The 20573-nt window shown below is 40.3% G+C and overlaps 1 protein-coding gene across 1 annotated transcript; it reads right to left on the bottom strand.

The window, feature by feature from the left end:
• Positions 1 to 2649: 2649 nt before the first annotated feature.
• On the bottom strand, positions 2650 to 7739 carry LOC135250995 (protocadherin-8-like). The gene is made up of 4 exons (XM_064327911.1): positions 5183 to 7739; positions 4959 to 5059; positions 3987 to 4117; positions 2650 to 3343 (listed from the first exon to the last, which is right to left on the bottom strand). Exons 1-4 carry the CDS (start codon positions 7700 to 7702, stop codon positions 3000 to 3002), a joined length of 3096 nt encoding a protein of 1031 aa, XP_064183981.1. The 5' UTR covers positions 7703 to 7739; the 3' UTR covers positions 2650 to 2999.
• Positions 7740 to 20573: the final 12834 nt, after the last annotated feature.

The following is a 20573-nucleotide window of genomic DNA, read 5'->3' as shown; positions in this document are numbered from 1 at the left end:
TGCCCAAACCATTAAAAAAGGGAGCTATCAGATTATGTGGTTGTGACAAAGTGAACGTTCATTGGGATTGGTGGGTATTTGTGATCATGTCCATTTGAATGGACTTGGAATATTGTCATTTCATCCTTTCGTAGACAATTGGCTGAACCCAAGTGGCATTCCCTCATCAAAGTCAAAATATGAAACTTTTCGATAGTCAAGTGAATATTGTTTTTGGCCTCTTCACAGCATTATTGCTATATACAGCACCAAAAGATGGCAGCCATAATTGAGGCTTCATGCAGAACTCATTTGCACTTAAGAGATTTGTGTTCAAAGCCACCAACAAGTGTATTGCTTTGTTTTCTGCATATGTTATATAAATCATTATACTGTACTTGACTATTTTCACTTTGTTAAATACATATGTTTTCCAATGCATGGTAAGCAGCAATAATTGCGGTAATACATTCACAATGAGTTCACCGTTTAATGTAACAATAATGTTATATAGTCTCCCCTTCCAGACACTTTGCTATACCTCTTTTCTATCAGACTGCCAGAGAAATAATAATAATAATAATAATAATGGGCACCTTTCTGAACACTCAAAGTCACCTTACATGGTAATGGGCAAAAAATGACAAGACACTGCACTTACAGGAAATGGATTTTAAAAAACAAAATTAAATTAAATATTAGTAATAAATGAATAAATAAAATAAATAAAAGTGCCATGGGGAGAGGATAGCTTTGTCCTGTTCAGGTTAAAGCTAGAGTGAGGAGCTTTTAAATGTTTCTTAAAAGTGGAGAGTCTCAGAATTCCGGATGTGGGGAGGGAGTGTGTTCCAGAGTTTGGTGCTGCATAGGAGAAAGCCCAATCACCAAGAGTGGAGTGGCGAGATTGGGGGACAGTTAAAAGTCTTGCAGAGGAGGAGCGGAGTGAGCGAGCGCATGTGTGGTCCAGGAGAAAATCAGTGAGATTGGCCAGAGCTAAACCATGAAGTGCACTGTAGGTTAGCAGGAGGGTTTTGAATTGTATTCTGAATTTTACTGGCAGCCAATGAAGTTTGTACAGGATTCGAGAGATGTGATCGAATGTCTTTGTGTGGGTCAGTATTCGTGCTGCAGCATTTTGAACTATGCTAGACCAGTTCTCTTTGTCAGGCGTTCTAAGCGATGGCCATGGGACTTCATCAGTCGTAATTCAGGAGCGTACCAGGGTTCAGCGCAAGTGAAGGAAACTGTGCAATATTTAAGAGGGGCAAGTGATTGTAGATATGTGGAGAGAAGGTCATTATAGTGAGAAACTAGCTCATCAGTAGGGGTGGAGACAGGATCAGGACATTCATTTAAAAGTTCCATCATTAAGTCAAGGTTGATGTTTTTACATTTATAAAGCCAATAATACGTGTGGTGTTGTTCAGGGACAGAGGTATGAACATTTCAAACAACATAATCTTGTGATAAGAAGAACATTGCCAGTGAGATTAGAGGGAGTTACACCACAGGAGCATACCAGATCTATTATATGTCCCTTGTTATGTGTGGGGGAATTGACATGTTGTTTAATGTCAAAACAACCTAGTCGGGACAGGAAATCTGTAGCAGAATTACATTCAGCAGAATCAACATGAATGTTAAAATCACCCAGCACTAATACATTTGATGACATGGCACAGACAGTGGTCAGTAATGAGAACTCGGAGAGAAATCCAGCAGAAGGTCGTGGAGGGCGATAGATTACTGCAATATACAGAGGTTGAGGACCGGATAATTTTACATTCAAACGATGAGGGACTTGGTATGGCAACAGCATTCATTTCAATAATACCGCGGTGTACAACAACTGCTCCTCCTCAATGGCCAGAGGAGAGGGGTTTTTCGATGAATGAGTGCCCTGGAGGAGTCGCCTCGTTTAAATTAATAAATTATTGAGGTGTCTGCCATGTCTCAGTTAAACACATTTTATCTACGTTTTTATCTGTAATGTAATCATTTAGGCTATCAGCGGTGTTGTGTTGTTCAAAGACCGTACGTTGAAAAGAGCTAATTTGAAACAGATATCCTCAAGATCGGTCTGTGCGGAAGGCATCGGGCAAAGTACACTGGAGTCCACCCCACGTTTTGCAGCATTGAGTAGTGCGGAGCGGGAGGTAGACCAGGGAGCCGCGGTGGAAATATTTTGGACAGGATACTATGTCCAAATCACTGCATGGAAGCAAGGCAGGAGGAATTCTGGTCTTAGTCGATTGTAAACAAAGAAGTTCTGTAGTAGAGTATTTTAGTGCCCTGTTGGTAGTTACCTACAAGTCTTTGGACTGTGGTAAGAAACCAGAATACCCGGAGAAAACCCAGGTGGAACTTGCAACACCACAGAGAAGGGCCCCAGCCTTCAAACCCGGGACCTTCTTGCTGTGAAGCAGCTGTGATATATCACCATGCCTGTGTGGCATATCAAGAGTTTTGATGAAGTGTATTGACTCAAAGAGAAAACGAATTCAGTAGTAATCTCATTCTAAAGGGTCAAATGAAATTAAATGAAAATAGTTTGATATTTATCATGTTATAATTATATATATGTATATATATATATATATATATATATAATTAAATGTCAACATACTACGTAAAATGTATTCACCACACAATCCGCAACATTCAAAAAAATTTTATTTACATTTATTTATGGAAAGATTATGAAAATACTGCAAATATATACAAAATAATATATACAGAAACAACATCTATATAAACATTTTATACACCTAAATATTTACAGTCATGGGTAATGTACAATGTGTGACTAAAATGTTTTATCATATATTAGTAGGAAAAAGTAATTGTATTTTAAATTATGGTTGTATTTTAAATAATTAACTTATTCATTCCAAGAGAAGGAAAGTTGCTGTGTTGCATAGCAGGGATACAGCACACAGAAATATTGAATGCTCTAATATTCCTCACCTCAGAGTTGTCAACTTTACTTAATAAGCATGGCTTAACAAGTTAAATGAAGTTTAAACGACCTCTGATAGAGTGTGTACTGTTGGAATACCCTGGCTCTGATGGGACTGATTATCTGGTTGCATCATCGTCTCCTTCTTGTGGCGGTAGACATGGGGAGATGGGATGGTCGTCCTCAGAGGCATCCGCGATCTGTGAGAGCCCACTGCTTCGGGAACATTAGCGCCATAGCCGCGGTCCCTCCAGGAAGCAGGATTAGCAAAGGTACGGCTGTAGACCGGCGCATGGGAAAAGGCTACTGTGTATCCATTCCTGCAGGAGGCAGTGGCGAGATTCGGGATTACACAATACCTCCCCTGCTGAGCCACAGCGATGGTGTTGGCAGGGTGGAAAGAACCTGAAATGGAACACAAATTAATTTAAATTCAATATGAAGCAAGCAAGGAAAGAAAAGGATTTGTGGGTCTATGCAACAACAGTACAGGCAGAATGATTTCATTTTTTTTTTACTATCAGAGATCTACAGTCCTAGCACACTGCATTTTCTGCAGACACTGCAGCCTATTGACATTGCACAAAATGCAACATTGCAGTATATGCTCTACTTAATAAGGACCATCTTGCAAAATATGTGTCAGGCAGATGTAAACATGAATCAAATTTTACTGCTTATTCATTATGAGTGACATATTCATATAAGAATTCATTTTATTTCTTATTTTAGAAGCAAGTAATTTTACAGCAAGATATATGTTTGTGTAAAAAAGGAAAACGGCACTTTGCTGAATGTAAGTACTTAAATGTACAAAACCTCAAACATTAAGTTCCTATTGATATACGTAACCACTTCTGCACGGGAAACCTGGTCTTTGTACAATTTAGCCCATAAAGACAATTGGATTTACCAATCAAGTCTGTCCATTCTGAGATCATTTGACAGTATAGTCACAGACACATGCAGATTTACACTAGATAAATCAGTTTTTAGAAAGTAACATTTGGCAAACATAATAACAAAAGTGCGGAACTCAGAAACTCACTGTTTTCCAATGGACATGAAGTCTTGGGATTCCGTCTGCATCCATCGCTGATGTCAGAGCCACTGTCGTTGAAGTCACTGTCTCCTTTTCCGCTGTCTTCTACACTCAGCTGATCTGTGCTCCCAGGGCCTCTGTGAATGTAAGTACATACATCAGATGCTGAAATGCTGCATCACATAAATTATGTCACTGCTGTCTAAAAAGGGATTCTGACCAGGCCAGGCTCATGAAATCAAATCGGAGAGTGCTGAAACCATATTTTTCAACTGTGGGCTCCCCTGAGCTTGTTCTTTTTTGGTGTAATTTGCAAGTGTGTCAGTTTGAATAGCTATCAAATCTCTATGGCTGAGTAACTTTTTACTTGTTCCACCCACAATAAAATGTGCAATGTTAAATCATCTCTGGTATAATACATTAGATACTGATTCATCCTCTATAAACTTTTATATAAACAGTTTGAGGTAAATTAACACTGAATATTTTACAGTATTATATTTACGCACTATTCATTGCATTACTAATTATAACAAGATTTGGTAAGAGCACTCATTATAGCATGAAAATGCCAAATGTTATTTTCCTGTGGTGAATCCTTAGTTAAAATGTAAGATTGACTGGCCTATTCCACATTCTCCAAATAGTATGTAAAGAGATGACATTTAATTAATGTTGTACAAAAGATTTGAAATATAATCTGATCGTTTTTGACACATTGAATATTTACATTGTGATTACAGGCCTTGTTCACAGACCTAGTACTCAGCTTACAGATATTGCTGACAAGGCTGTTCAGTTATCACTGTTCTCCATGAAGATTGAACAAAAAATCTTATTTTTTTTTAACTGAAATTGCGTTTTAGTGACCTTAAATGGTTTATTTTTAGACAAAAGCATAAGGCCAACAATACAATAAACCTTCATGTCTAAATGCACAACTTTAATTGATGTAAATTACATAGTCATTTGACTTACCTGTTTGGTGCACTGTATTTGTCTCCCTGCCATAAGGATACTTGTTCAAAAGGTTTCCTATGAAGGTTTTCTGGACCAAAAGACTTTGAAGGAAAGAAAACCTGAGGAATTAAAACGAAGCATTAGATTGGTGATACATCCATCATATTAATTTATTCACCAGTAAGGAATCATAGTGCATTATGTCAGCAATATTGAAACCGTCATTTGGTGAGTAGTCTTACCGTTGTCTCAGTGTCAGCACTTCTCTCCTCAGAAAGGCTGTTCGACTCGTCCAGCGATGACGTAGTTTGGTCATTGACCAGATAACCAGCTTCGGACAACACACTGGAATCCCTTGAGTTGTGAATATTTTGGGAGCTCCTTTCAAAAAGGCCAGGAGTGACACTTTTCTTGTCTTCGTGGTTTCTGCAGTTTCGTATGTGCTTGCACGAGACGGCAACAGTCAAGATTGCTATGAGCAGCAGGGCACAACCCCCGCCGAGCATGATAATAACAACAAGAGAAATGTCCAAGCTTGAATATTCCTCGTCATTTGACGGCAGCACGGCAGTAATTCGATCTTCAGAAGGCAACATTTCTCTGACAAGGAAGCGGATAGTGGCACTCTTTGAGAGCGGCAATCTCCCCGTGTCGCTTACTGCAATCTTGATTTCCAGGATCTCTCCTGGCATGACTGCCAGGCCGTATTTTAAAACAATTTCTCCGCTGTCTTTGTTGATTGAAAAAAGTTTATTTTTATCCTCTAAAATTCGGAATATAAGCTCACTGTTTGGGCCTTCGTCGGCATCTCGAGCCTTGACTTGAAGCACAAGGTAACCGTAAGGTGCATTGTAAGGGATAGGCACGTCGGCAAAATCATTGTCCAAAACGGGATATGAAATATATGGCGAATTATCATTTTGATCAACGACTTTGATTCTAATTGTGGCGGTACCTGATAACTGTGGGGAACCTTTGTCAGTGGCCACAATGTTCACTTCCAAGAGCTTTAGTAATTCGTAATTGAATGATCTCACACAATATAAAGATCCCGTCACTGGGTTTACAGAGACAAGAGTCGATAAAGGCACTCCTCCTAACACGTCTCTATCTATTAACCTGTAAACGACTTTTCCATTATCACCTATATCAAGGTCGCGTGCCACAACTGTTGTAATATAAGAGCCAGGAGAATTGTTTTCGATAACGGAAACTTCGTAAACTGATTTGCTGAAAAGGGGAGCGTTGTCGTTTTCGTCACTTACTCTAATCGTGTATTGCTTTATGGTTTTGAAGGGGGGAACCCCCAGGTCTTCAGCTTCCACTGTCAAATTGTATTCTGGATTTCTTTCCCTGTCCAAAGTCGTGGTGGTCACAATCATGACGGCACCACCATACGCCTGCTGGAGCTTGAAATGCTCGTGCCCATGTAAATGGACGCGCACGTTCCCATTGGAACCGGAATCTCTGTCCGAGGTTCTGATTAAAGCCACAAAACTCTCCGTAGCTGCGGCCTCGGTGATACAGGCCACTCCATCAGTCATTGATGTCATTGGTTTAATGCGGATTTCTGGCGCGTTGTCGTTTACATCGGTTACTTTCACAAAGACTTTACAGACGGATGGGGATGAGTCTACGCCTAAATCATAGGCGTTAATGTTCAGTTCATATGAACGCCTTGTCTCATAGTCAACTGCAGCTTTTAAAGTCACGGCGCCAGAAAACTGATCTATTTTAAACACTCGCGTAATCTCGGATGGTGAGTCTTTGACAAACGCATACACCACCTCACCATTAATGCCGTCGTCAGGGTCGACCGCCTTCACCTTTAACAGAAGAAGACCGATGGGAGCGTCCTCGTGAAGCTCGACTTTGTATGAACTGTGCTCAAACGCTGGACTGTTGTCATTGGAATCGAGTACTTTAATGTGAACGTTCATGGATCCCGAACTGGGAGGACTTCCGCCGTCTGTTGCGGTCACTTGAATTGAATAGGCGTCCTCTGTTTCTCTGTCCATTGCTTGTAAGAGTACAAGCTCAGCGTGTTTAACTCCGTCCTCCCTGGCACGCACTTCAATTCCAAAATGGTTGTTCGAAGAAACTTCATAAGTTTGAATATAGTTGTTACCGACATCCTGATCCACTGCAATGTCCAATGGGAATCTTGTGCCCACGGCCAAACTCTCTGAAATTTCTAAATGTGATTCATTGTGCGCGAAGCGCGGCGAATGGTCATTTATATCTATCACCTCGATTTCCACATGAATTAGCTGATACTTTTCTTTGTAGAAGGCGACAATGTCAAAGTTGATGAGGCATCGCTCTGACTGAGTGCAGAGCTGCTCCCGGTCGATGACCTCTCTGACTGTTAGAAGTCCGTCGGTAGGTCCCAAGTTAAGCAGTGACGAGTTTGCTTCTTCCATAAAGCGAAAACTTCTCTGCGTGTTGTTCCCCGGTTCTATCTTCAGATCATGAGACAGGCTCCCAATCTCCGTTCCGGGAGCATCCTCCTCATACGTTTTGTACTCCAATGTTGTACATTGCACCGTACGGAGTACAGTCAACAGCATTATGCATATATTTCCTAATCTAATTTTTCGGCAACTCATAATTGATTGCTTCAGCGGAAAATAAATAGTCTTAATAACTAAGTAATAAATAGGCCTACATAAATAAAGTTCTCTTTGGTCGTATTTGTTCCCAACTCGAGAGGAGTTGACTGCCACTGACTTCTTTGTATCACTGAAGGTGGTTGTTCCCATTGGATTTAAGTCGTGGTTTATGCAAATAAGTTACTCTGCTGACCAATGATCACCGTGTTGTCCACCAAACGGCACTTACCCCGTGCTGTGCCGAATATGGTAGTTCGTCGCATTTGTTGAGGTTTTAAATTTGTTCTATTCAAATGGGTCCATGGATAGCGAAACATTTTGAAAAGTATACCCATTAATGTCCGTCAATCAATGTGTTTGATATCCAATGTGTGCTGTGTGACATATGTGAAAGCATTTGATGCGATGTGTTTTAGCACGATGTCTCCAGCCTATGCCATAATATGGAAATTGTCAACCTTGTAACCTGTTGCATGCTGCCCCCCGGAACTAGTATTAAAAGAATGTTAGAAAACCCTTGAATAAAGACAAAACATTTACTGATTCATAATTTTTAAGTTCATTGGGTCCTTTGAGTTTGTATTCTGGTGTCCATCCCTATGCTGATTGACTGTTATTATTCACTTCCTGCGTGCACTACTTGCTCAGTATGAATTTAACACTATAGTACATGAGGAATCGCATGCATTTTGTCCAAGTAAAATGCATTCTATCAGACTTGATTTAACATTGAACATTTTACCGTGTAAATGGTTGGAAATATTCAGGACCTGAAATCATGCCGTGTTTATAATTGAATCATGGCACTTTTGCTTTTGCTAAAATATTGAAGACAATAACATGACACGCATCCACAGGATTGCTAATGAAAAAAAAATTCAGCATATGCAGATCGGGTCTACAAGTAGCATGTGCATAGCCTCTAAACAAATTGGGCAGTTTTAGGCTTTATATCAGATGGTTTCGCAATGTTCAAAACAATTAAACCACTTATTAACTTATTAATAATTACAATTACAATTAATTAATTTAGTAGGTACTTTTAGCCAAAGTGACTAAGTACATGAAACATGGTAAGCAAATGCCACTTGGGCTAGATATAGAAAAAAACGACAACCAATGAAGTTCCACTTTTGAGATGCATGCCTCATCACCTGCTTCATAATACATGGTAAATAGTGCCCTCTGAGAACATTTTACAATAAACTTACATGACTTTCAGTGTATATATTTTGCTAATTAAGGGAAAGGGATGATTTCCCTGCTCTGGTATGAATATATATATATATTTTAAAAGGCAAGGCTAATAGTATGCTTCAATAAGTTGGCCCCATACTCCAGCTTCAGTACATTATTTGTACATATTTTCTCAGTTTCAAACAGTTACAGTCATTTTGACAATTCTACCTACGATGATTAGCACTTTGAGTGCATGCATCACATATAACCCCAATTCAAATCTGAATTTGGTAGGGAAATGGGCAAAGTGGTCTGCAAGGGAACAACATGAAATGTGTTCAAACAATGGGAGCTATTCCCCTGAAATGTGCCAGATCCCCCCACAGGCAGCCAATGCCTTCAAGATGCATCCAATGTTTGGATTACCACTGGGACAAAGCCAAGGAATTCTCCTGTTGGAAGAAATCACATGAGCCCTGCTGAGCTCTCTGATCTCCTGTTATCAGACATCCTGTGCATGGCAGTGTAGTATAGCAACAGGCAAGGAACAGTGAATGTCTCTAGGCTAGGAATGCTGGAGAGTCCGATTAGCTCAGAAGGTTCAGTAGTCACTAGAAATTCATATATGCACAACTAGAAATAAATAAATAAAGGCAAAATGCAACATCACTGTGATAACAACTCAGTCAATCTGTTTCCAGTTCTGGTCTCCAATCCTTATCAGTTTTCCCCTTCTTTAATCTAAATTGCTCCTATAATAGGGGGGGTACTTCCCCCCCTAGGCAAAACAGGGACAGTTACAATATCTTGAGGCAACAGTTAATGTAAGCCATTTGGGTTGTCTGGGAGCCAGATAAGGCTTAGGCACAGCCAGATTGTGGAGTGAGTTTGTAACAAATGGGTGGGTGTGTGGAGCAGATGTAGACGTGTCAGAACAGACAGACTGGCTGTGTCCTAGGTGTCATGACACTTCTGGTGATGGGAGGGGTAAGGGGCAGAACAGGCACATTTCACTAATCTCAACCAAATATAGCTACCCCAGTGTATGTTATTGCTGCAGCAAACCTTTCATTGTAAAAACAAACTCTGAAACTGGGCTATTATGAACTCATATATATATTTTTTCAGAGATATTCAAAGACCTTGGTGTGAATGGTCATTGAATAATAGATAGAACTGGCAGTTTATTATTATTAGTATTTAATGGCTTTGGAGAAGTAACTTTTTCTTCCAACTCTGGTCCCCTTGAACAGTGAGATCATATCAACACCAGATGGGAAACAATTTCATTATGCAGTATGTTTAGAATAAAAAGAAAAAAGAAAGCATGATATCTTGTATATTTAGACACCAACATACATGTTTGAGAATTGTTATTCAAATCAAAACAGCTACTATACTGTTGAATTCTGGTTTTGTAAGCAAATGGCTGCTAAAATAATGCAATTCAAAATTAAAGTCCCATATTAATAGTACATGAAAGTCATTTTACTTTATTTTTGTTTACTTGGATAGAGGGAAAATAAACTAAAAACAAAATGCAGAATATGTCCCTTTGCAGATACTTCCTGAAGAATGCTAGATTACTTATACAACTGCTTTGTGTGTCAAGGAAAACTTGAAATGGATTTGTACAACAAAGACCAATTATTCTAATGAAATGCATGAGACATTTCGTAAATATCAATGTTAATTTCTCATGTAAAATTAATTAGGCTTTTAGGATGAACTTGAAAAAGACAGCCAGTATCTCTGCAACTGTTTCTCTGTGGATTTGGAGCGGTTAAATTAAACGCAGTACAATAGACAGTGCGTGCTTACAGTATATGCATGTGTGCTTTTTTGGTAGGCCTCAAAAGGCCTAACCTAATGAGAAATTGAGAGGGACAGAAAAAAAGGAATTGGCGTATGATCATATTAAGTCTTTTGAAAACAGGAGGAAGATCAAAAGACACATTAGCATTCTGAATGAAATCACGCCTGGCTGCTTCTCTGTGCCCCTGCCTGCTTCCCAGTCGTAGACTCCCCACTGCATCCTCCTTCAAAGGCTGGCTCCGACAACCCAAATTTCACCCACTGCTGTCTGCTTTGGTTATTAATAAATGTGGAACCTCCTTTCAGAAAGGACAAACAGAATTCTTGTCTTTTTGTTTGGCGGGTGTATGCGATACTCTGCAGAGTATTCAAGCCAAGAGTTATTTAGAACATGGCTGGTGTGCTGTGGGGCCAGTAATTTTGAAATGCTGTCTTTAGTTGCCACACTGGGTTGTGTTGAAAATAATGCAAAGTAGATCTATGCCAAACTGTAAACCTAAACAGAAGAGATGTTAAACAACAAGGAGGGGTCAAGAGAAATAAAGAAGGGAATAGAAGGCAAGAGGCATCCAAGCCATCCAATCTGGTCCTTTTTGTGATTTAGGTAATGAATTTAAGAAAGTATTAGCTTCATGCATCTTACACATCATACAGTATGAGAAAAAATGGTAAACGTCTGCCTTCAAGCATTTCTGCCTGAGTGTTCTAGTTTCTAGTTCTAAATGGTTTCTGGTTGTTCCTCTTTATGTGTATGAACTTTTGTACACTGACAAATACAAGTACCCTGCATGTCTGTTTGTTTCTTTCTTTCCTTCTTTCTTTATTTCTTTCATTTAGGGAATTGTCCCAAGGCATGTCACCAATACTCGCTGCCATTAATCTCATATATCTCCTTATCAGTAAACTCTGCCAGCACCTGTTTTCTCTAGGTTCCTATCTGATAGTTGTGAGCCACCACCTTGGATCCAGGGGGTTGCTTGAACTATGGCTTTGCAATGCTTGGCTGAGTTCCCCCCTCCCCTCCCCCTCTGTCTGCTGTGTGGCCTGCACAAGTCTCCCACACATCAGGAGTCACCACGAGCCAACTGGCAACTGTGAGGGTGCGAACAAATCTCTCCCATAAGGTGAAGAATTTGGCACCAGTAAAGGGCACCCCAACCAGGCACAGGGGGAAAAAGACATTTGGGGGGAAAGCAACATAATGTGGAACATATGCAGCAAAACTGTATCATGGCAAATGTCAGATTTTCATCATTGACAGTGTGGCTTTTGTAAATGATGAAATTGTATATTTGTAGTTTAAAATCCATTGTTTACATTTCCCTGTCATTAGCTGTACTTGTATGGTACTGAAATCAAGATGGGTTCATGCAAAAATATCAATAACCGATAGCTAGGCAAATTCATGAAAATATTTATTTATTTCTACAAATCTTGAAATGCATCTTTGGTGCGTTTTATGGCAATTATGAAAAAGTGTGTCCATTAACTGGCACAATAATTGGGCAGATTTTAATAATTTAACGGATAGCCTATTGAAGATAACCCATCCTTAATCTAATTTCATGGGAAGTGCAAATATCTTGTTTAATCAGCGATATCGACCGCAAGGTGGCAACAGTGAGATTTACGTGAAACAGTGGGATATTTCCAGAAGCCAGGGCACGTGCTTTAAAACCAATCTTTTTTAGAATAATTAAGACAACAACGATTGTTTATTAACACATCAGTAATGCTAATGTCATGTATGTATTTTTTTACTGAAATAGCCTATATTTGTAGCTAGCTATAGGCTTATATTCCAGTAGGCCTTGTTGCCAATTATTAGCCTACTTGTTTAATGAAACATATTGCCCATATTTGATCAGCAGGGTGCACAAAGTCAGCGTTTTAGGGGTAACAGAGAAGCATAAAAGCGTCAAGAAACGTGTAAGTGCATATAGGCCAGAATACGCTGAGTGATGCATTTAAATAAAACTGTAATTGTACACAACCAAAAAGGAAATATTCAGACAGTTAATATTATTGAAGCGCAGTGCCTTAATGTATCAGAATAGCTCAGTCTTTGTACCTGAATTCTCAATGCTGGACATGTGAAATCCAGGTTGACAGATGTTTTGACATGTTTTACCTATGTTTTACCTATATAGCCTGACTTTAACTTTCACATTTCAAACCTTTGCCGGTTTTCACCAAAGGTAGACTATAGATGGTATATGCAATCTAAATGTTCGGTAAAAAAAAAAAAAATAAATAATTTTATAAATAAATAAATAAATAAAAACCTGCTATTTTATGGATGACTACATTGATTCTCAGTACAAACCAGGGGAGCCATACAATTATAAATAAACACAGCGTTTGCAATAGGTTGAAGGATGAAGCATAAAAGGAAGTGCCTTCCAAGCAGGAAATTGATTCATTGATTAATCTGCATCGACGCGCAGGGAACCAGTTGTTCACAGTAGACCTAGTTTCCTATCTTGTCCAGGCGAAATGAGCTATTGGGTTTTTATCGCGCTGTCCGTATTACTAGCTACGTTTACATGGAGCCTCATATTCCATGCCTACTCAGATGGACATGGACAACCCAATCAGAATAAAAATGTCTCACGTAATCACCGCAATCGGAGGTTATCCCATTCCGACTGAAATTTAATTCGATTTGATAGGGGTGGTGTTAGGGTTAACCCGGTCGATAGGAGAATGTTCCCGTGTAATCGCTTGAACCGACTACTCTATTCGAATGTAATAAACTTTATGCTCAGAAATAATTCTTTCTGCGCATGTTCAATCACAGAAGTGACGTCGACCAAGAAACAACTGGCCTCTGAGCGACTCAATTTTCTGTTTGGAGACGTGGAAATACAATGGCATTCTTTAATGGATTTACAAATGAACTGCCCGCCCCAATCCCTTTCTACATTGAGTGCCCAAAGAGGGAAAGAGCATATATTTAACTGGTATAAGAAGGGATGTCTCAATATTTGCATATTCATGTAGATGTGATGAATTCCTACACAGCAAACACATAATCTATGCATAATAAAGTCCTATTCTAAATATTACTGAAAAAGCAGTGTTATAAGAAATGCAGAAGTTGTCTTTATGCGGCTCTGAGAATCGGAGATTAGCTTTGAGGGGGGTACTCAGTTGGAAAGGTTTTCCTTCTTTGTGTGTACTGCAGAACACATTCGAAGGATTAGACTACGACCCGGCTGGATCCTGTGGTATAGGGAACGATTCACGTTCGGCTGGCAGTGGAGGCCGCCATTGTAGCATTGAGAGGCTCGCAATGCACTGCGATTGTACTTGGAAGAGGAGGTTAATCAGATCCCAACACCATTATGGAGAGCAGTTATTTCAAAAGGGGTTTTCAGTGGAAATGGGCTCTAGTTAAAATGAATCAAACATCTCAAAGCTTTCTTGGAAAAAGAGCAGACAAAAGAGGCCCTTTGTGGATTTCTTAAGAGTATCTCACTACTCTTGAGTTCTGCGTGAAGGGATTTTAAGCGGCCTTAGTACTTAATTGTCTCAGTTTAAGTCATGTTCTCTGCATGTCTGTTGTGTACTCCCCCATGTGTACATCGTTTGCAATGCTGAACAACCAAACAGAGCTTTTAAAATAGTGTTAATTCCACATTCTGGTCTAAGAAGTCACATAATGAAGCGTAACCTCATTCTGTGTTCATGTACGAGAAAGCTTCATGTTACTTACACTGTAAAACTAGCATTTGAATAAGGCCATACGTTTTCTTAATTTTCTTAATGAGCAAAGCAATAAAATAAGGTAGGATGAGAAGAAATAGCTTGTGAAGAGCTCTGGAGAGTTATTAAATTATAATGAATGCAATATGTGGGGGAACCTGCCACCGAGAGTAATCACAAAATATTTATTTAATGTATAATATAATGCAGTGACTTAGTGCAATTAAAGGGGACACAAATTAATAATATAATAAGTATTACGAGACTGTATTTACCTTTTCTTCCCAAAAGTGCTATCTTTATGTTTACCAGTTGAATAAAGGCTTTATTCTCTGCCATCTATTTAATAATAATGAAGAGTAGTCAGGAGGGAATTTTGTTAACAACCCAGACAATACGGCTTTGTGTTTAGAGGTATTTAAGCAGTGAAGATCCAGCGAGATGGAAAATCTCATTTCCCTGTGAGGGTGGAGAACACAGTGGGGCAGAAGGTGTTGCTGAGCCTAAGCTGTCGCTGCGACTGCAGACTCACTCTGATGAGGCTAGCAGGTTGTGCCAACTTTTAGCCCTCTCAGTCTCCCAGGAACAGGCTGTGAACAACATATGCAAAGGGTGGAGAGGGTTGGAGTGTGTGTGTGTGCGTGCGTGTGTGCGTGCACGCATGCGTTTGTGTGTGTGTGTGTGTTTGTGTGTGTGTGTGTGTGTGCTTGTGTGTGTGTGTATGTGTGTCCGCATGTGTGTGAGTGCATGCATTCCATTTGTGCATGCGTGCATACATTATGGAGGAAAGGGGGAGGAAGAATTAGAAAATAGGAAAACTGCCCAAGGTTTTCCTCGAAGTTAATCAGGGCTTCAGCATAATTAAATGCAAATAATAGCGTCGACCAATTCTAATTCTCCATTTAAATCTAAATATTACATCACAGCTCATTCGAGATTGGAGGGACAAGCACCAGCTGAGATCAGGTTGAAGACCACATCCGTTATACCTGTTGTAACATATAGCTTATCACACTTCCTGGGATGGTATAAGGCCTTGTCCCATTGTGTAATGTTCGCTTTAATGTAAAAACAATCTGACAGTATTGAGAAAAATAATGGGAATGTTGCTTATCACCTCTTTAAGTAACAGGAAATGCTTCATCCTCACTGTGCTTTGACAAGGCTTGGTGGAACTCATCAGAACATAGCACTGGTAAATGAATGCACAATTCACATACATTTTTTTATATAGTTAATAATTCATATCAATAGATGAGCATTACATTTTTATTTTATTCTTTTTCCAATTGGTTGTAAGCCTTTCTCAAAATCTAGTTTCACAACTCTGCACACAGCACTACAGTAGTCTATGTGGACCAAACTGTGAATGATTTTTCATTGCTTTGATACAGAATGCATTCAATGACCACAAATACCACATTGAAATATGTTCTAAGTCCAAAAAAAGTATATATTATGGAGATAGAAAGTAAAAACAAAAATAAAACTGTGGTTGATGTTATGTAAGTGAGACCAACCAAAGCTGATCTTCCCATGTCAGTTTGAGATCTAACCTGGTGTTTTCACTTTCATGTACAGTAAAATGAGACATCTTTAGAATGTTTTATTTATTTATTTATTTAGAGATTGACCCAGCTAGCGATAGAGAAGTGGCAGACTGAAGAAAAGTGGCCTGGAGTGGGAGAGGAGTATGCATGTGTGATGGAGGACAACCGAAAGGAAGACCAAGAGAGCTGTAGTCTCAGATGACTTTAGGGCTACTATAAATGATCATGTGGTAACACATGGCCTATCAATGAGGGAGCTTGGTCTGAGGGTGCAGCCAAATCTGAACCACTCAATGATGGCATCTATTGTAACAATTTTCCAGCAAACCAACAGGTAAGATATGAATTCTGCAAGGGCATGTGACTGCACTGTATAGTAGATATGATCGATACATCACTTATTTTATCAACAACAGCAAAGGAAGAAAATGCATACAACAAAAAAACTAGAGATCACAAAATGATTTACTCCATCAAGACTGACATAGATCGACGCAACAACACTAATGCTACCTTTTGTTAGGTCATTGTGTTGTGAGTGACAATGTGTTCTTGTTGGGAGAAAACTAGACTGATTTGATTTTAAGACATGTATGCAGTGTTTTTGGTTGTTTTGGCTCATTTTGGGCATGGAATTAACTGTTGAGCCAAGCTGCATGTTGGTGCTGAAAACTGTGTAAAGAGTTGTACTTAAAGAACTGTAATTTTAATGAGCCATTTATTAACTTGGTGGATATCATTGGCACTTCCACTAAGATCATGTGTTACTTGACAGCATCTTTTCCTAAAATGTTTTTTTAGTAATACATTGCTTTCATTGATCAATTAAGTGCTGAGTAACAATGAAAACCAGCTAACAGTTCAGTTCTGTCAGATCAGGGATGAGAACAACTGATGTACAGATTCAATGGGCCAAATTAATGATCATTAACCCAGTAAATTAAAGTGGACAGCAATGGTAATGAATATCTTAGTCTTCATAGGCATCACTATATAAGTAATTTAGCCAGGATCATTCCATTATGGCGGACAGTAAAATCATTGTGCAAAATGGGGAAATACAGCCTCTTCTTAAAGCCAGAAGTTACTGCTTATGCCATGTGTGCTCTTGTAGACAAAGAAAAATGTTGCTTTCTTTGTTAGAATTCAGTCACACTACCTTTCTGCTTGAATAATGTATCCTTAGTGAGTTACTTCTGGCTTTCCCAATGTGAGCAGTCAAACAAAGCTCAGAAATCAGGATGCACAGAAATGGCATAGGCCTCCTTCCAAATACATTGAATATTTCAATAGTCTGTTCTTTTATGTTATGTCCTTAACTCCATCCTTACAGTTTCTATTCAAAAAGGAAAATAGCAGTCAATGATCTTGCCAATTTTCATATTTTCTTCGACAGGGAACCTGTTGACTTCTCCACTGATATCTATAATGTATAAACTGAGACCCTTTTACCTAACTCTTATCAGCAAATTCTGTATCAGTTGTGCCAAAAATATATATATTCAACAGCTCTCCGAGCTCATGAGCCGTGAGACTTGTTTTAAGTAGTATGCGCTGAAGGAAATGTATTTTAATATTTAAACCTGGCTTCTGCTTCTGAGCACCTGAGATTCTCATCCTTTGGAAAAAAAATCCTTCAGTTCCCTTCACATACTACCCATACTCGAGTGCTTCTCTGCAGGAACGGCTCCCTGCTGAAAATCTAACTGTCGATATCACCGCGTTTGGAAAGTTATTTAGTGGGTATTGATTGACTACTCCATCCCTACATAAGTAATGCAACCATTCTTTTTCAGTCATGAAAAAAAACAAGCAATTCAATTCTGATTATCTCTCATTAACAAGCCTTCCGTTCGGTAATGTCGACAGAAAGAACAGATACTCATAAATACGAGGTCAAGACATTGATGTGTATGTGTAACATATTTCCTCTAATGCAGGAACCTCAGGTGGTGGATGTACAGTAAGAATTTCAGGAGCGCTGAGCTGAGATATTTTGGTGCACGGTAAACAGTATTCCTCCATATTTTAAATCCGCTTGAATTCTCAGCACAAAAGCAAGGAAGCCGGTGTGCTGAAAGCTTACTAATTTAGAGCACTGCTGGCGTATTTGTTTTCCTTGAGCTGTTTCCGTGTGGTTGCACACCCTGTTTCCCCAGCTGCCCCCTCGCACCGCGCGGTTGGAAGCACCTTTATGTCACTTCTTGCATCATCGCTGGGAGCTGGTGTCACTGTGGATGGAGCCATCGACCGTGAACGGAGGGAGGGGCTTTCTGTCACTCCTCATCACTCCTCGCCTTCCTCTCCCGTGCCTCCAGCTCAATCGTTTCACCCTCCTTTTTTACCTCCAGCCATGCGCCACTCTTCACAGCCAATTATATTTTTCGAGCTTCTGAAGTCAAAGCCCCTTCAAGTGAGAGAAAAGTCAAAGATCATTTTTTAAAAGGCTCGCTGAAGCTTTAGCTGTAGCCTGTTTTCATCTCTCTTCATTTTAAATCATCCCTTCAGAGGGACGGCTGCTCACTCGCCAGCTTTCGCTGATCACAAACCACTGCATTGAGGGATTGTTCTTCTTCATTAGCACTGACGGTTGCGTTCATCTTAAAAGGGCAGCCATGTTTGTTATGCAGGGAAAACACAACCCAGGTAAAAGGGGTTTGACTGCATTTATAGATCCACCATTTAAATACCACTCATGCTATTGGCGTCAGTTATTGTGTGCTTGGACACAGCAGAGGACACAGATGGTGCACTACCTCTGTGTCCTCTGCTTAATTTTCAAATATTTACTGGGAAATTTTAAGACATTTTCATAAACAGTAAATGTGTTCCCAGTGAAAATAAAATGTGCATGTTATAAACACTTTTAAGGCAAACACCATAAGCAAAGTTAAGCTCTTGCATTTGGATAATGTTTAGGTTAGGAAAGGGGGAATTTGTAATCTATAATCTGTCCTGCAGTGCAATAAAGCCTCCCTCTGTGCGTGTGCAATCTGGTTTCCCAGTTTAGCATCACATGCAGCTCTCCCCATCTTCAGCTCCGGCAGAAATGGGAAATAAATTATTCCGTGTCCAGCCGGGCTCTCATCCCTTCCCTGCCAACGAAATTCCGTGCTCTCCCGTGAAATGGCCTCGGCGCGCACAGCACCTCGGATATCTGGGCTTTCCATCTCGAGGAGACGGAGGCACTCTGGACGGCGAGCCTCTGATGGAGACGGCCAGGGATCGGCACCGACGGACCGCGAGCATTACTGACGCGCTCCTTCTCTCACCGCATTCGGAATAAAGATCAGCTCGGCTGACACTTGTTATCCGAAGCAACTTCCCCGGGGATCATCATCGCCCCGTCTCATCCCGTGCTTAAACACAAATCCGGGAGCTTGGGCACTTCGTCACAGCGCTGTTTTTTTTATTTTTTTATCAGCAACACATTTAATAAAGGGGTCAAAATAAATATGGAAGTAAAAATAGCTACCCTGTATTTTCGCATGTTCTGTACTACTGCATTTATTTCCAAATAGACCATGTAGTACACGGTAAAAAAAAGTCCAGTGTTAAATAATATCTGATACTTTTGAACTCATACAAACTCTGCTAGGGTTAAACTAAGATTGAACATTTTAAAAGGTAATGGATTTGTATAAATATGTGATGAGGGGGAACATATGGAACCTTAAACATATGGGGCTTTAAGCATATGGAGGTTTTAAAATGCCTTGTGGAGGGGGAAGGAGAGTTTATTAGGTGATGGTAACAGTTGAAATCAGTCAGACCTGTCGTACAGTACATGGGAGCAGGCAGGGCCCAGATGCTGTTTCCCAGGCCCAAACCGACATATGGCCGGGGTCGAGGTCAGACACATAAAATGTTGCCGGGCGCCGACAATGGTTAACAACACATGAATAAAATTCTAACACATCTTTACACTGTCGCACATAAATGCAGAGGGTCGAGGGGAGGGGGTGGGTCGGGGAAGGTTGTGCAGGAAACGCGGTCAACTGTCCCCCCGCCCCTTCCTTTCCACTTCATTACTGTCATTGTGTGAGGGGCGAAACGGGGTGTTTTGTGTCGACTCCTTGCAATCTGTGCCTTTCCCCGTTGCCAGCTTTCTAATGACTTTCGAATGATGATTTAGGAGGGGAGCCCCCCATCCCACCATTTTGTTTCACCTCTTGAGAATGCAGCTCCTTTCACAATCCCTCAGTCTTTGTGTCTCTGTCCGGCTGAGCGAACCGGACCTCACACACCCCCCTGTGCCCCCTTCTGGGGGTCACGGGGTCACCCTGGCAGAATAGATGTGGCGCAGCTTAACACTCGTACCCCGTAAGATTCACAAGCGATTTGTAGCAGCGATGGCAGGAGACCACCCTTCCCAGCCTGCACCTTTGATGACCGTGATCCTTTCTGTTGAGAAACCAGAGGCGGTGTTGTCTGCAAACACCACCGCCTGGCACAATCCCGTCTTTGTGTTTTAAACAACAAAGAGAGCACGCCTCTCGCCTACTGAGGCTCAGTCTACAAATGCCTCCCCGCAAAAGCAGCTTTTTCATTCTCTGCAAAGCACCTTAAATCACACTCTCAACGGGTTGCAGTTTTTCTGACATAACCCTGATGTAGTTATCTGTATGTCCATCTTCATTCAGATTTCTCCTCATAATTATGATATATTGTTTGGTATTGAGCTATATGGTGACAGAATTGTGTGTTAGTGGTAAGGAAGCCTAGCTTGTGACCAGACGGCTGCTTATTCAAATGCAGGAAAACACTGC

Source organism: Anguilla rostrata, chromosome 3 (genome assembly GCF_018555375.3).
Source record: "Anguilla rostrata isolate EN2019 chromosome 3, ASM1855537v3, whole genome shotgun sequence".
NCBI lineage: Eukaryota > Metazoa > Chordata > Actinopteri > Anguilliformes > Anguillidae > Anguilla > Anguilla rostrata.
The sequence above is the reverse complement of the archived record's forward strand: the minus strand, read 5'-3'. Positions and strand labels throughout refer to the sequence as shown.